At 33.2% G+C, this 12,730-nt stretch overlaps 3 protein-coding genes across 3 annotated transcripts; 2 read left to right on the forward strand and 1 right to left on the reverse strand.

Annotated features, from left to right (window-relative positions):
- Nucleotides 1–617: 617 nt before the first annotated feature.
- LOC145064919 (F-box/FBD/LRR-repeat protein At1g13570-like) lies at nucleotides 618–2,562 on the forward strand. The gene is made up of 3 exons (XM_079012284.1): nucleotides 618–1,161; nucleotides 1,276–1,425; nucleotides 1,941–2,562. The coding sequence occupies exons 1-3, from the start codon at nucleotides 679–681 to the stop codon at nucleotides 2,232–2,234; spliced, it is 927 nt and encodes a 308-aa protein (XP_078868410.1). The 5' UTR covers nucleotides 618–678; the 3' UTR covers nucleotides 2,235–2,562.
- A 1,939-nt stretch (nucleotides 2,563–4,501) lies between these two features.
- On the reverse strand, nucleotides 4,502–6,938 carry LOC145063080 (F-box/LRR-repeat protein 13-like). Its single transcript, XM_079010671.1, has 4 exons — nucleotides 6,780–6,938; nucleotides 5,375–6,383; nucleotides 4,998–5,096; nucleotides 4,502–4,906 (listed from the first exon to the last, which is right to left on the reverse strand). Exons 2-4 carry the CDS (start codon nucleotides 6,371–6,373, stop codon nucleotides 4,619–4,621), a joined length of 1,386 nt encoding a protein of 461 aa, XP_078866797.1. The 5' UTR covers nucleotides 6,374–6,383; nucleotides 6,780–6,938; the 3' UTR covers nucleotides 4,502–4,618.
- A 696-nt stretch (nucleotides 6,939–7,634) lies between these two features.
- LOC145063051 (F-box/LRR-repeat protein At3g58900-like) lies at nucleotides 7,635–10,807 on the forward strand. Its single transcript, XM_079010646.1, has 4 exons — nucleotides 7,635–7,779; nucleotides 8,983–9,882; nucleotides 9,971–10,126; nucleotides 10,291–10,807. The coding sequence occupies exons 2-4, from the start codon at nucleotides 8,998–9,000 to the stop codon at nucleotides 10,573–10,575; spliced, it is 1,326 nt and encodes a 441-aa protein (XP_078866772.1). The 5' UTR covers nucleotides 7,635–7,779; nucleotides 8,983–8,997; the 3' UTR covers nucleotides 10,576–10,807.
- The last annotated feature ends 1,923 nt before the right edge of the window (nucleotides 10,808–12,730 follow it).

A 12,730-nucleotide genomic window follows, 5' to 3' on the forward strand; every position in this document is an offset into this window, starting at 1 on the left:
TTTGAACAATATATGATGGGCATTTGACGTATATTATATTGTTTGTGTTGTACATTTGTGAAAATCTTTCTAATATGTGCGAGTTTTGATCTGGTGTCTTTATGCACCTGAATCATTCATTTGTATATAGAGACACTACATTTGGCAATATCTTCGGTTCTCTAATAATTGGATTATTAACATCACCAGAGGGATGAAGAAATCCAAGTTAGGAAAGGCATCAAAAAGGTTGGATATGGTGGATATGATCAGTGACTTGCCGGATCCTATTCTTCACTCGATTCTTTCACGTCTTCCAACTACGGAAGAAGTAATCCGATCCAGCATTTTGTCGACTCGATGGAGGTACTTGTGGACTTCAATTCCTTCTATAGACATAGATTATTCCCGAGGATTGATGCCCTTTAAAGAATTCAGAAACAACAAATTTGAAGAGTTTGTGTGTAGTGTTTTGGCAAACAAATCCATAGATTTGGATAGTTTTCGGTTATGTTGTGGGAATTACTTCAGTATGTCAAAAGTAAGGCGGTGGATTAATGCTGCCATCACTAGAAACGTCAAACTACTTGACTTGATGTTTCACCCGACGAGGAAAGTAAAATAACTGAGGTGCCCCATTGTCTTGTGAATTGCAGTTCATTGGAGGTATTAAGGTTGTGTTTGTTGGGAGGATTATTTATGTTGCGTAATTATTCAGGGTTTCTGACAATTAGGGTTCTTGAGTTGAAAACTTGTATCTTAATAGACGATGATTTGGTAAAAGATTTTCTCAAAAGCAGCTGCCCATTGCTTGAAGACCTGAGTTTGGTAAACTGCATGACATCCACCATTACAGTTTTTTGTATTTCATGTCCAAAGCTAAAGAATCTGAGAATTGATAACCAGAAAGTACTTGATTGCAAAGAGTTGGGGGATGACATCGACATGTGTGATAACCTTGAGATTTTTTGTCCAAAACTGGTGTTTTTGGAGCTTTCAGGCCATGTAGCTTATAATTTTCTCTTCGAAAATCTAGTTTCTTTGAAGAAAGCTGAAATTCACCCTGAATTTAAGCTGCAGAGAGAATTACCATCTGAATCCATGGACACCATAGTATGTGCTTTGTTTTATGAAATTTCCAATGTGGAACTTTTGTCGACTAGCCTTTTCTACGACCATAAGGTAGATGCTTATTCTCATATGTTACGATTTGGCTTTTTATCAGTTAAGTACGTACATGCCTATTTATTGATATGAGTGATCAATCCAAACACTGACTTGCTGTCATTATTGTAGTGCATTAATCTAGAAGATCTCCCTAAATCTCTACCTAATCTCAAGACTTTGGAGATAACCACAATAGCTGATGCCTTCAACATGGATGTACTAATCCAAATTCTCACTCGTTCTCCAAATCTGGAGTCTCTTCATTTGATAATTGAAAAGGTATATATTCTCATATCAACTGTTATTTTTTTGTATCACATTCTTTGGTATCTTATGCATTTCAAATTCCTGAGATAGGCGGAAATTTTTGGTCATTTTCCATTTTAAATGGGTTGATCTGATTATGTTTTATCAAATGATCAGTAAAATTAAAAAATTAGCTAAAACTGAAACGGGCCAGTGGGTCGATATGATCGAAGGTGCCCTAAGTGTGTTGAAATGCTTACTATTGGGAATAAAAGGATCAAAATAGCTGTATGCTATTGTGTTTTAGTACTCAAATCAGTGAGCAAAAAGGTGTTTTCTGGTATGGAAGATAGAGGAAACATGGGCTGTAGGCAAAGCTGAATTTTTATTCATAAAAAGGAACTAAACTGTATTAATTTAGAATTTTTATTTACTTATGAAGGTTTAATTTATAACTTAGAGAAGCTTATATTAATCTTGAAGATGAAAAGTTACCTATTTGAACCTAAGCATCAATGTTCTGATTTTTTATTTTTAAAAAAATTTAGGATCCACCGTGTTCATCATCTCTAACAGAAGCTTCCAGTTTGGATTTCTGGGAGATGGAATGCCCCTTTGACTACATATTTGAACGGCTTAAGATGGTAAAGATGACTTGTATATCTGGTGTTCCACACGAGATGGGATTCATAAAGTTTCTGCTTGGGAGTTCACCGATTCTTGAGACTATGAGCATCTCCCCAAGTGGGAACATAACAGATGGAAGATCAACTTTTTCAATCGAGTTGCCGAGGCTTCGTCGAGCATCACCAAAAGCTGAAATCATATTTGTTCAAAAGTAGGTGTAAATGATATTTTATATCTCAATCTCTGCCTTTGATTTTGATTTGTGATCGATCTCACTTCGATAAGCAACCCCTCTTGTGAGGTTGGGTAACAACAAATATTTTTTGTGGCCTTCTCAAAAAAATTCGGAAAAGCTAAGGGCATTTCTATCATTAACCCTTTATAAAACATATAAAACTATAGTCGGTCTCTTCCTCCTCGAACCTGTAATGAAAGGTTCACCTTTTTTTTTAATGGTTTTTGAATATCTTAATAATCTTTTTGCCTTATGTATGGATGTACCTGAAACATTTCAAGTTATGTTGGAATAATAAATTATGTGTATCTATGGAATATGAAAGAATTTATAATTTAGCATATCTGTTTCTACTCTACATTTGTAAAGATTGTTGAATTGTGAAAATAGTTGTTAGTCCATTGATAACTAGTACAACGAATAAATAATATTTACACATAGGACCCTACACTCTTAGTGAGCCGAGGTTCACATATGCTTACATTGTTCCAAAAATCAAGAAATAACTATGTAGGAAGATGCTTTGTAAATATATCGACAAATTGATGAGTAGATAGAACATACAAAACACAAACATGATGAAAGACATTTCCTAACAAAATGTAAATCTATTTATACATGTTTGATTCTTTGGTGCAAAGAATTAAATTAGAAGTTAAGTACATGACACTTACATTGTCACAAAAAATAATTGTAGTACAAGTTAAGGGACATGATAACTCCTTATACGGGCTTTGGCACTAGACTAAGAAACATTGTGTTGACGTTTGGAAAACCAAGACACAAGGTTGTAACCACGATAAACGCAAAACCTTGATGTCTATTTAGATCAAGGAAAAAGAATGATTCATTACATAAGGAATACCATTCCTTTAGTTCTTGTAACTTTTCATTCATTTCATGACCTTTTTTTTTCATTTGTTTTCCCCTTCTAATAAAGGATGACCATTTGCATTTGATATGTTTAGTTTCCTCGCAACGCAACTTGTTGCCCGTTTTCCATCCCACTCGTTGTATGATGATAACAAAGTTTTATTATATTAATATATTACGTTGTTGTGCATATTTATAATGACCAATCACATTGATATCCTATCTCAACAAAACTTGTGATATGTTCAACATATCGTTTGAAATCACAAAAGTATATTGCCTATAATGAAAAAAAACACATTTCTATTTTACATAGAAACTATACTACATAAAATAAAAATCGGTCTAAAGTACGTTGCTACTGTGTTCATTTAACCCAAAATTTAATACATCTCCATAACACAGTTGTCCTATCTTCCAAGTAAAATACAAACCTTTTCCATAAACCGACAGTTTGTATTTTTTTAAAACCAAAAATTTAGGTTCATTTGGGTTTATTTGTCATTACATTGCGTCGTTTAGGTATATCATTTAACAGTTATTAGTTTATATTGAGAGAGTTATAGTCTTAGTTACTAAAAACTATATTTAATTACAGAAAAGAAGACGTATTTTCTAGTAATAATTGAAAATGAAACAACATGAAGCACGGTACCACAAAACTCCAATTCCAAAAGGCATCCACATGAGACATTAATGAAATCTAATTAGTGCATAATTTAGCCCGATAGGGTATATAAAGAAAAGACGACATAATCATAGATGATCGTTAATAGTTATAACAAATTTCTTTTTCCACAAGTAAAATTTAGTGTATATCATAATAAGGTTAATGTATCAAATGACAACAAATAATACTTTTAATTTGCTTTTGATGAGGTAGTTAAGTAATTTATCTTCTAATTATACTCAATAGGGTATTAAACTCCTTTTTGGTTTTTATATTACATAATTGGATGAGACCTCAATATGGTAAAATAGTTTTTTTTTAATCTCATTTGGAACCCAATGTCACAGAATTTGTTTCACTTATTATAGTCACCTGGCTTCCACATGTCGTCCATGTGGATATTTTTAAGCTAATTATAACATTTAGATCTCGCAATAAGAAAATGCAAATACAATAGGTTTAGGTTTAAGTTTACAAAATATGAAGTCACATTAACCAATGTACCATGACCTTTGTCTTTACTGGTTTTATAATCAAGCTAAAGCCTCGATCTATTCTCCAAAAAAATGTGTTATATCCACTTTTTTCCATGACTATGTCGTCACTTTGAAATTTTACATGTAACTATAGTTAGTTTATATTGAGAGAGTTATAGTCTTAGTTACTAAAAACTACATTTAATTACAGAAAAGAACACACACATATTTTCTAATAATAATTGAAAATGAAACAACATGAAGCGGGGTACCACAAATCTCCAAATCCAAAAGGCATCCACATGAGACAAAATGAAATTTAGTTACGGCTTACAGTTTAACAAGTTAGGAAGACTTGGGAGAGTTGATCAGTTTGACAGTTGAGGAAGCCTTGTGAAAATTTGAAACTTTCTTCATAGCCTCCATTGAATTCTCATGTATGTACATGTCTTTGTTATCCCAAATGAAAACCATTTCCTCCAGTGCATTCCCATGCTCAAGTAAGCATCGTGCTACATTTAGTTCCCACTCTAGTCCATCGAATTCAACAAACTCCACCTTTCTCACCTTACGAGCCAAGATTTTCATTGCTGCAGCTTTTTCTAGATTCCAGTATTCCCGCTCAAATATTTGCTAGAAAGATCATCAAAAAAAATCATAAGTTGTTAAAGCTTGCAATGTAAAAGTCTCAAGGTAAAAAAAAAAAAATCACTAAAGAAAATACCATCTCATTTGTCAATGCAACTGGGGCATAGTCATCAATTGTTAGCTCCAAAGTCTTGAGATTAGGTAGAGATGTCCAGACATCTACTTGTGACAGGCACTAAACCATAAAGACAGCAAGTAAGGGTGTGGAGGTTATTACTCATGGCAATAAATAAACATGTAGGTGATCAGATGATAAAGATTTAATGAAAACCTATATATAGGCATGTAGGTGCTAAACTTTTGCCATTTTCACTTGATATAAGAATTTTAACATTTGGCAAGCATTACACAACAGATAAGGCAAAGATTTCAACAGATGCACTACAATAACAAAAAAAAAAGAAACATTTTAACCGAAATGAAAAGTTAAGCACAAGTAGAGTAAAAATCTACCCGTAGAACGATGTAAAGGTTGAGCGACAAATATTCCACATGAGAAATTCTAGACAACGATAATCCTTCGGGATTTATACTTTCGGCATGAATCATAGCTTTCTTCAAGCAATCTAGACTTTCAAAGAAAAAATTCAAAGCTATACGACCTATAAGCTCCAAAAACACCAGTTTTGGGCAACAAATCCGAACCTCAGGACACATTGACTCAAGTTCTTCTTCTTCTCCATCCCATTGCTCAAATCGTATCATTTTCTGGTTAACAATTCTCAGGTTCTTGAGGTTCGGGCATGAAATACAAACAACATCATGTTCATCTATCAAGCAGTGTATCAAACTCAATTCCTCAAGCAACGGGAGACTTTTAAAAAAAAGTTCTAACTTTTCATCCTCGCATGCAAACTCAACAGCGTTTAACTCAAGAACCCTGAGTGTCAGAAACCCTGTCAACTTAGGCAAACGTAAACCACGTCCGAACAAAAACAACCTTAATACCTCCAAGGAACCGCAACTCACTAGAGAAAGGGGAAGCTTGATATCCTCAAAGTCCCACCTATTTATCCAATGATCGGGATGGATGGTATGAGCATCCTTATACTGCTCCCTAGGCCGAAATATCAAGTCAACTACTTTGACCTTTCTCCTAACTGCAGCTTCAATCCACTGCCTTACTGTTGACATACTGTAGTCATTCGCACAACATAAATGAAAACTATCCAGATCCAGTGAATTCTTTAATAAAACTGAATACACAAACTCTTTGAATTTTCTTTTTTTGAATTTCTTCTGGGATGTAAGTCCTCGAAGATAATCTATGTCTATAGAGGGAACTGAAGTCCATAAGTATCTCCATCGCGTCGACAAGATGCTGGTTCGAATTACTTCTTCAGTACTTGGAAGACCCGAAAGGATCAAGTTAAGAATATGATCTGGCAGTTTACTGAATATATCAACCCCATCGTTAGGTTCTGATGCTTTTGCTTGCTTGGATTTCTTCATGCCTTTGGTACTGTATGTCAAAAGTTATTAACAGCAGTAATCAAAGAAGGACATTTTATCAAACACTTTGTGAACAGCATGAAGGTACAGCTTCTACTCAAAGTGAAACAACATAAGTTTTACAAATCTCTGTTTCTCATGTGTGAGATTTTCTGTCTACACCCGGGGTTAATAATAATATCATAATGTGGCAACTTGGCATTTCAATTTTACATCCACTTTATTGTACTGCTAATTATTCGCACCTGATAGACCATAACGTTCCTATGTATTATCTCATCTCATCTCATCTCATAGAGAATAAGTTTAAACATATCATTCACTACTATAAACCCTAGATAATCACTAATGAAAAGAACCAAATTCAAATATTGTAGCTGAAATTAAAGATATTTAAGAGACATACCAGAATTCACATTTGTTTCCCAACGGATTGATCGGTGTATCTGCGTCGTAATCGTCCCTCACTCCCTCCTACTCTCCTAGTAATCGTCTAATCAACCGCGATTGTCTCGCTGATTCCAAATTGATGAAGTTATCTTTTATGGGCCTCCAAAATAGGGAGTTGGGCGCTGGTCCAGGTTTAACAGGCCCTGGGGCCTGGCAGTAATCACATGGTAACTCGAAGAACATTATAACAAATTTCTTTTTGCACAAATATTATTATTTGGTATATCATTGTCAACACCCAATAATACTTAATCTGCTTTTTTAATTAATTTATTTTTTAGTTATATTCAATTGGATACTATTTTCTTTGTACATTAAACCACCGAATAAGATTTTATTCCAGTAAAATTCTTTTATCCAGTATGTCATTGACCGGTTTTTAATTAACATAACATACCCATTAAAAACCTATTTTTTTATGCAATTTTACTTCCAAAAAAACCAAATGCAATATAATGTTGGAGAGTTTGTTCATTTACCGGTTTTCAATTAACATAACATACCCAAAAAAAACCTAAAAACCTATGTTTTTTTATGCAATTTTACTTCTAAAAAAACTAAAAAAATCAAATAATAATTGAAATGGATTTTTTTTTTTTTCCTTTTTTAGAGTTCTTAAAAAACCCGAGCCAGTTTAGAACCGATATATATACATTTTGTAATGGACCCCCAACTTGGTGGTTATTTAAAAGGAAAAATATTTTTAAATTATTTTCTTTAGTATTAAGTCGATATACGGTTAGTTTAGTTAATTTTCCTAAAAATAAAATTTGGAAAGGATACGTATTCTTTCCCAAAAAATATTGGATTTTATAAACATTAAACAACGATGCTTTTTACGGGCACTTGGAAATAATAAAAAACTATACGAAACCCTACTCTCTATCGTGAGAAATCGAGCGAACGAAGGATGAGCGAAGGTTTTGAGTTCCGATCAAGATTTTTCGCCATTTAAGGTAAACTAGAGGATCAAAACTTCGAATTAAGTACATTTGTCATTATATTTTTGTGTTTAGTGTTGTTTGGTCGAGTCTCGTACCCTAATTCGACCAAAACCCCGAAGTTATCAATCGGTTTATGCTTTGAATTTTAGATTTTTAGGGACTATGATACCTCTTTTCTGTTTGAATAAATTACAATATTGAAAAGAATGGCTGAAATCAATGCTAAAAGTTTTGGTTATGGCAGAAAAAATATACTGCACTTTCGGGTAAAAGAGGCAAGGAAAGCGGATTTGATAATTTTAATCGGATATCAGCTAAGCCTAATGCCTTAGTTAATCTGGGCTTAATCTAGGAATGTAGGCAGAAAACAAAATAAATGGTGTTACCCAGTGATTCACCACCCACCTGTCAATCTTACCATTCTTCTTCAGCTTGGTCTTGAAGACCTTTTAACATCTATGGCTTTTGTTCCATGGTGCTGCATAACTCCCATATGTCAGTTTTTTTTCCGATGCTTTAGTTATCATCACATCTCCAACATTCTTCTTTGGTTGCATCATCATAGTTAGAGATGTGGTGATATAGTCAACATGGCATAGTTCTCTGATATTTCTTCTTCATCTCCTCAACACTAATATACACATCCATCTATCCCGCCATTATTCTGGTTATTCTTTCTTGATTTTCAATTGTGGTTCATACTCTTCTTTCCTAGTTATCATCTTCTACTAGCCTTTTTCCTTTTGATTGTTCAATTGAATTATTATTTAATTTGTGTGTATATATAATTATATCGTCCTCTTTGCTCACTTAAGTGGTAGAATCATCCCATTCAAGTTCATCTTGTCTTGTAGTGTGATATCAAAATCCCAAATCCAGCTTGCTTCCTCTTCAAACTACTCAGACACCTTTGCATGAGTAGTTAGAAGTTTTGGATTTGCCGAGTGCTAAAAAGATAATTCTTTAGCTTTGGTTCTGAGTAGTTAGAAGCTGTACCATCTTGTTAACTACCATATTAACATGTCTATACAAAAAGATTATGTGTAGTGTATTTAATAATTCCCAACATGAAAAACCATAGAGATTGATATCAATTTTGTTGCGAAAACATATGTCATTTCACTTTATGTAGAAGCTGTATCATGAGATGTGATTCAAAGATGTGTTTGCTTCTCTATATAATTTTTGTTCATGTCATTGTATTTGTCACCACAGTAACATAACAAAGGCATGGAGAATTCGAAGCAATCAAGAACATCAGAAGACAAAGATGGGGTCGATATGTTTAGTAAATTACCGGAACCTATTCTTCACTTAATTCTTTCACATCTTCAAGGTACAGAAGAAGTAATTCGAACCAGCATTTTGTCAAGAAGATGGAGGAATTTGTGGACTTCAGTTCCCTCTATAGACATAGATTATTCCCGACGATTGAATCCCTATCAAGGATTCAAAAAGAACAATTTCGAAGAGTTTGTGTCTCGGGTTTTGGAAAACAACTCTCTCGATTTGGATAGTTTCCGTTTATCTTGCGCGAATTACTGCAATATGTCGATAGTGAAGCAGTGGATTGATGCTGCTGTTAAAAGAAACGTTAAAGTACTTGACTTGATGTTTTGTATTGGAGATGAGTATGATGAAATCGAGTTGCCTAATTCTCTCATGACTTGTGATTCTTTAGAGGTGTTAAGGTTGTATTTGTTTGGACGTTGTCTACATTTGCCTTATAGATGTAAAGGGTTTTCGCGACTTAGGGTTCTTGAGTTGAACGATATGATGTTATTCGATGGTGGTTTAGTAACGGATTTGCTTAAAAAGTGCCCATTGCTTGAGGATCTGAAGCTCAAGAAGCTCGTGTTTGGTGAAAAGATGGAAATGGTGGATGGAGATTTCCATAGTAGCATTCAAATTTCTTGCCCAAAACTGGTGTTTTTGGAGTTAACAAGTTATCTAGGTAAGTTTAATTTTACCTCGAAAGGTTTAAACTCCTTGAAGAAAGCTGTGATTAACCTGAATGGATCGCTACCTGAATTGATGAGGCGCAACATATGTGAGTTGTTTGCTGGAATTTCTCATGTGGAATCTTTATCGCTCAACCCTTTCACCATCCTTAAGGTAGATGATGCTGATTCTCTTTATAAAATGCAAAGTTTTTTTCATTTTGGTTAAAACTTCAAACTCTTATTTTTTGTCATTATTGTAGTGCATTGATGCTGCATCTTTACCTAATCTCAAGACTGTGGAGCTAAGGATAACAATGGATGACTTCCCCATGGATGACCTCATCCAAACTCTTCAACAATATCCGCGTCTGGAGGCTCTACATTTGATCATTCAAGACGTATTCTCATATCAAAGGGTATTTTTTTATGCATCTCTTTCACACTTTCATTGGTGTGGTGTCTTATATATTTCAGATTCCTAACATAGGCTTAATAGCGGGAAATTAACCTAAATAAAATAGAAAAATACCAATAATGAAATGGGTCAAACTTACGTTTTTTTTTTGATGATGTACTGTAGAGGAATTCGTGGCAATCTGCCCACCTGAAGTTGAATGAAGTTGAGGCAAGAAGAATCTTGACTCGCCATCTGAGAAGAGTGGAGTTTGTTGAATTCAATGGAGAAAATCCGAGTCTATTGATGGCACGTTCGTTACTCATGTATGGAGATGCATTGGAGGAAATGGTTTTCAGTTGGGGTGACAAAGACAAGTACCCTCGCAAGTCAATGGAGACTTTGAAGAAAATGTCAAAATATCGCAAGGCTTCTTCAACTGTCAAGCTCATAACTCTTCTAAGAGAATGATGTTACAAGTTTTTTTGTAGACTGTGAGAAGTACATGTCTTGGGGTCACTAGATTTCTTGATCTCAGTTTAATCCTTTATCCTTTTAAATTCTTGCAATACCTATGCTAGAAAATATTTGTTTAGTTCCTGAATTCTGTTCATATTGTATAAAAACTAGGAGTCTCCAACAAACGTTTCAGTTTGGTATTGGCCTAAAAACAAAACTAAATCATAATAATTTGTCTTGGTAACTCTTATCTTTTGCTCATGCTTGATTTTGGGAGGGAAATATCTTCGGATTATTATTTAAAAAAATGATGTCATGATATTGGACAGTTGTGTTGGGAGATACTAAATTTTGGGTTAAATGCACACCATAGCAACATAGCTGTTAATGTTATTAATAGTAGAATATGTTATTAAAAAGCAAATAGTTTTGTTTTTAGATAACGTATTTGTTTGTAACGATTTTGAATACTAGCTTTTATGAGCCATAGATCATAGATCATGAAGATGATTATTATTTAAAATTGTATCTAGATGAGTAGGTTAGCAAGAATCCTTAAGATTTTGCTTAGAATTATTAATATATTTTTGGATTTGTTGTATTTTTAATAGAATATTTTTATTAGGGATACAATTCATTAAGATTTTGTTAGACATAATCAAACAATTTAAGTATGAATTTGATTAGCTTGATTATTAAAAACGAGCCCTATTTTAACAAAAATTTCAAATTTTGTAGAATTAACAGTTAGAATAATTCGAAATGAAATTATTATGGAGAAATAAATTTAATAACAAGAATTGAATAAAATACTTTCAGATACTACCTTCATTTAATAACAAGAATTAAATAAAATACTTTCAGATACTACCTTTATTGATTAGGCTTGAAATACAATCATTGCATAGATCTGGAGAAAAGATTATTTGAAAATCTAGAACCTTTGAACATTGACTAGTAGATAAAGAAACTCTTGGGGTTTTTCTAGACATGAGATAAACATTTTAGAGAATGAAAGTTTTTTTTTCCTCGAATGCCTATAACTAGAAACATTACATCTTAGTTATAGCAGTCTTAGAGTCTTGAAACCCGAAACCGGAAGTTTACTGGCTTTGCGAATAATCGAATTGAATCATCGTTGAAATGACCGAAAGTGGAATTAATCATTTCTTTTGTCACTCTTTGAATCACCTTTTGAAAAGTTTTTTTGTCGTTTGCAACCAACAACAGTCTTCCTTTTGATAATATGTCGTTTTTGTAATTATCAAATATATTCCCAAATCGTTTGTTTTCTGTTCATAATTGGTTAGTACGAACAATGTCCCTGCAATTTTCTTGATAAAATTTTGATAATAGATATTTTTACATAGTGTATTTATACGGTGTATACTCGCACAATGTATACTCACATGTACATATTTGAAAATTACACTTTTTATAAAGAAATGAAAATTACACTGTGTGAGTATACACCACGTAATCACTGAGCAACTAATACGTAAAAAATGATGGGTTTTGATACAAAATATAAGTTTGTTTTTCATAAAATCGGCAACGGAAGACTTTAAAAATAACAAGTTTATTTTTAGTTCACAACAAAACGAAACCATCATGGATCCATTAATAGAGTTTAGAATGAAATAAAAGCAAACCAAAGAATGTTTAGAATGACAACCTTTGAAGCCTTTGAAACCACTTGGTTTTGGGGTGTTGATGAAGATGGAAAAATCAAAGAATATGATCTTCTCTACAAGTATCCACCATCAAGATTAAGGCATTTGGAATGCTAGTTTCTGTGACAACCGTCAATTTTGGTCAAACAAAGTCAATAAAAGTCAACCAAATCAACTCAACTCGTATCAGAATTTTAGGAGAAATGTGATATTCCCTAATATTAATAATGTATTATTGGCAAGTTATAATTCAAAGTACTTCTCTTTTTACCAATTATTAAATATAAACCCTAATTAGGGTTAGTAATGGTATACTACGTGACAAATTCATAACAAATGTTACATATTCAGATTTTTGGTGAATTCGTTACCAAATGCGACAAATTCTTTACTTGGCTTAAACACTCAAACGTTAACGAAAGAATTAGGAATCATCCTAAATTTCGTGTAGTGTGTTCTTATTTTTAATAATAATGATTTTTATAATAACTTGA

This window comes from Lactuca serriola, chromosome 7, assembly GCF_051521515.1.
Source record: "Lactuca serriola cultivar US96UC23 chromosome 7, Lser_US96UC23_V15, whole genome shotgun sequence".
Taxonomy (NCBI): Eukaryota; Viridiplantae; Streptophyta; class Magnoliopsida; order Asterales; family Asteraceae; genus Lactuca; species Lactuca serriola.

Bases quoted from the DNA above. Each gene is read 5' to 3' on its own strand.
- LOC145063080 (XM_079010671.1), bottom strand. From the start codon at position 6,373: ATGAAGAAATCCAAGCAAGCAAAAGCATCAGAACCTAACGATGGGGTT. The intron at 5,097-5,374 runs GTAGATTTTTAC...TTTATGGTTTAG, and splicing joins ACCTTTACATCGTTCTACGG to TGCCTGTCACAAGTAGATGT. The intron at 4,907-4,997 runs GTATTTTCTTTA...TGATCTTTCTAG, and splicing joins TTGCATTGACAAATGAGATG to CAAATATTTGAGCGGGAATA.
- LOC145064919 (XM_079012284.1), top strand. From the start codon at position 679: ATGTTGCGTAATTATTCAGGGTTTCTGACAATTAGGGTTCTTGAGTTG. The intron at 1,162-1,275 runs GTAGATGCTTAT...TCATTATTGTAG, and splicing joins GCCTTTTCTACGACCATAAG to TGCATTAATCTAGAAGATCT. The intron at 1,426-1,940 runs GTATATATTCTC...AAAAAAATTTAG, and splicing joins TTCATTTGATAATTGAAAAG to GATCCACCGTGTTCATCATC.
- LOC145063051 (XM_079010646.1), top strand. From the start codon at position 8,998: ATGGAGAATTCGAAGCAATCAAGAACATCAGAAGACAAAGATGGGGTC. The intron at 9,883-9,970 runs GTAGATGATGCT...TCATTATTGTAG, and splicing joins ACCCTTTCACCATCCTTAAG to TGCATTGATGCTGCATCTTT. The intron at 10,127-10,290 runs GTATTTTTTTAT...GATGTACTGTAG, and splicing joins ACGTATTCTCATATCAAAGG to AGGAATTCGTGGCAATCTGC.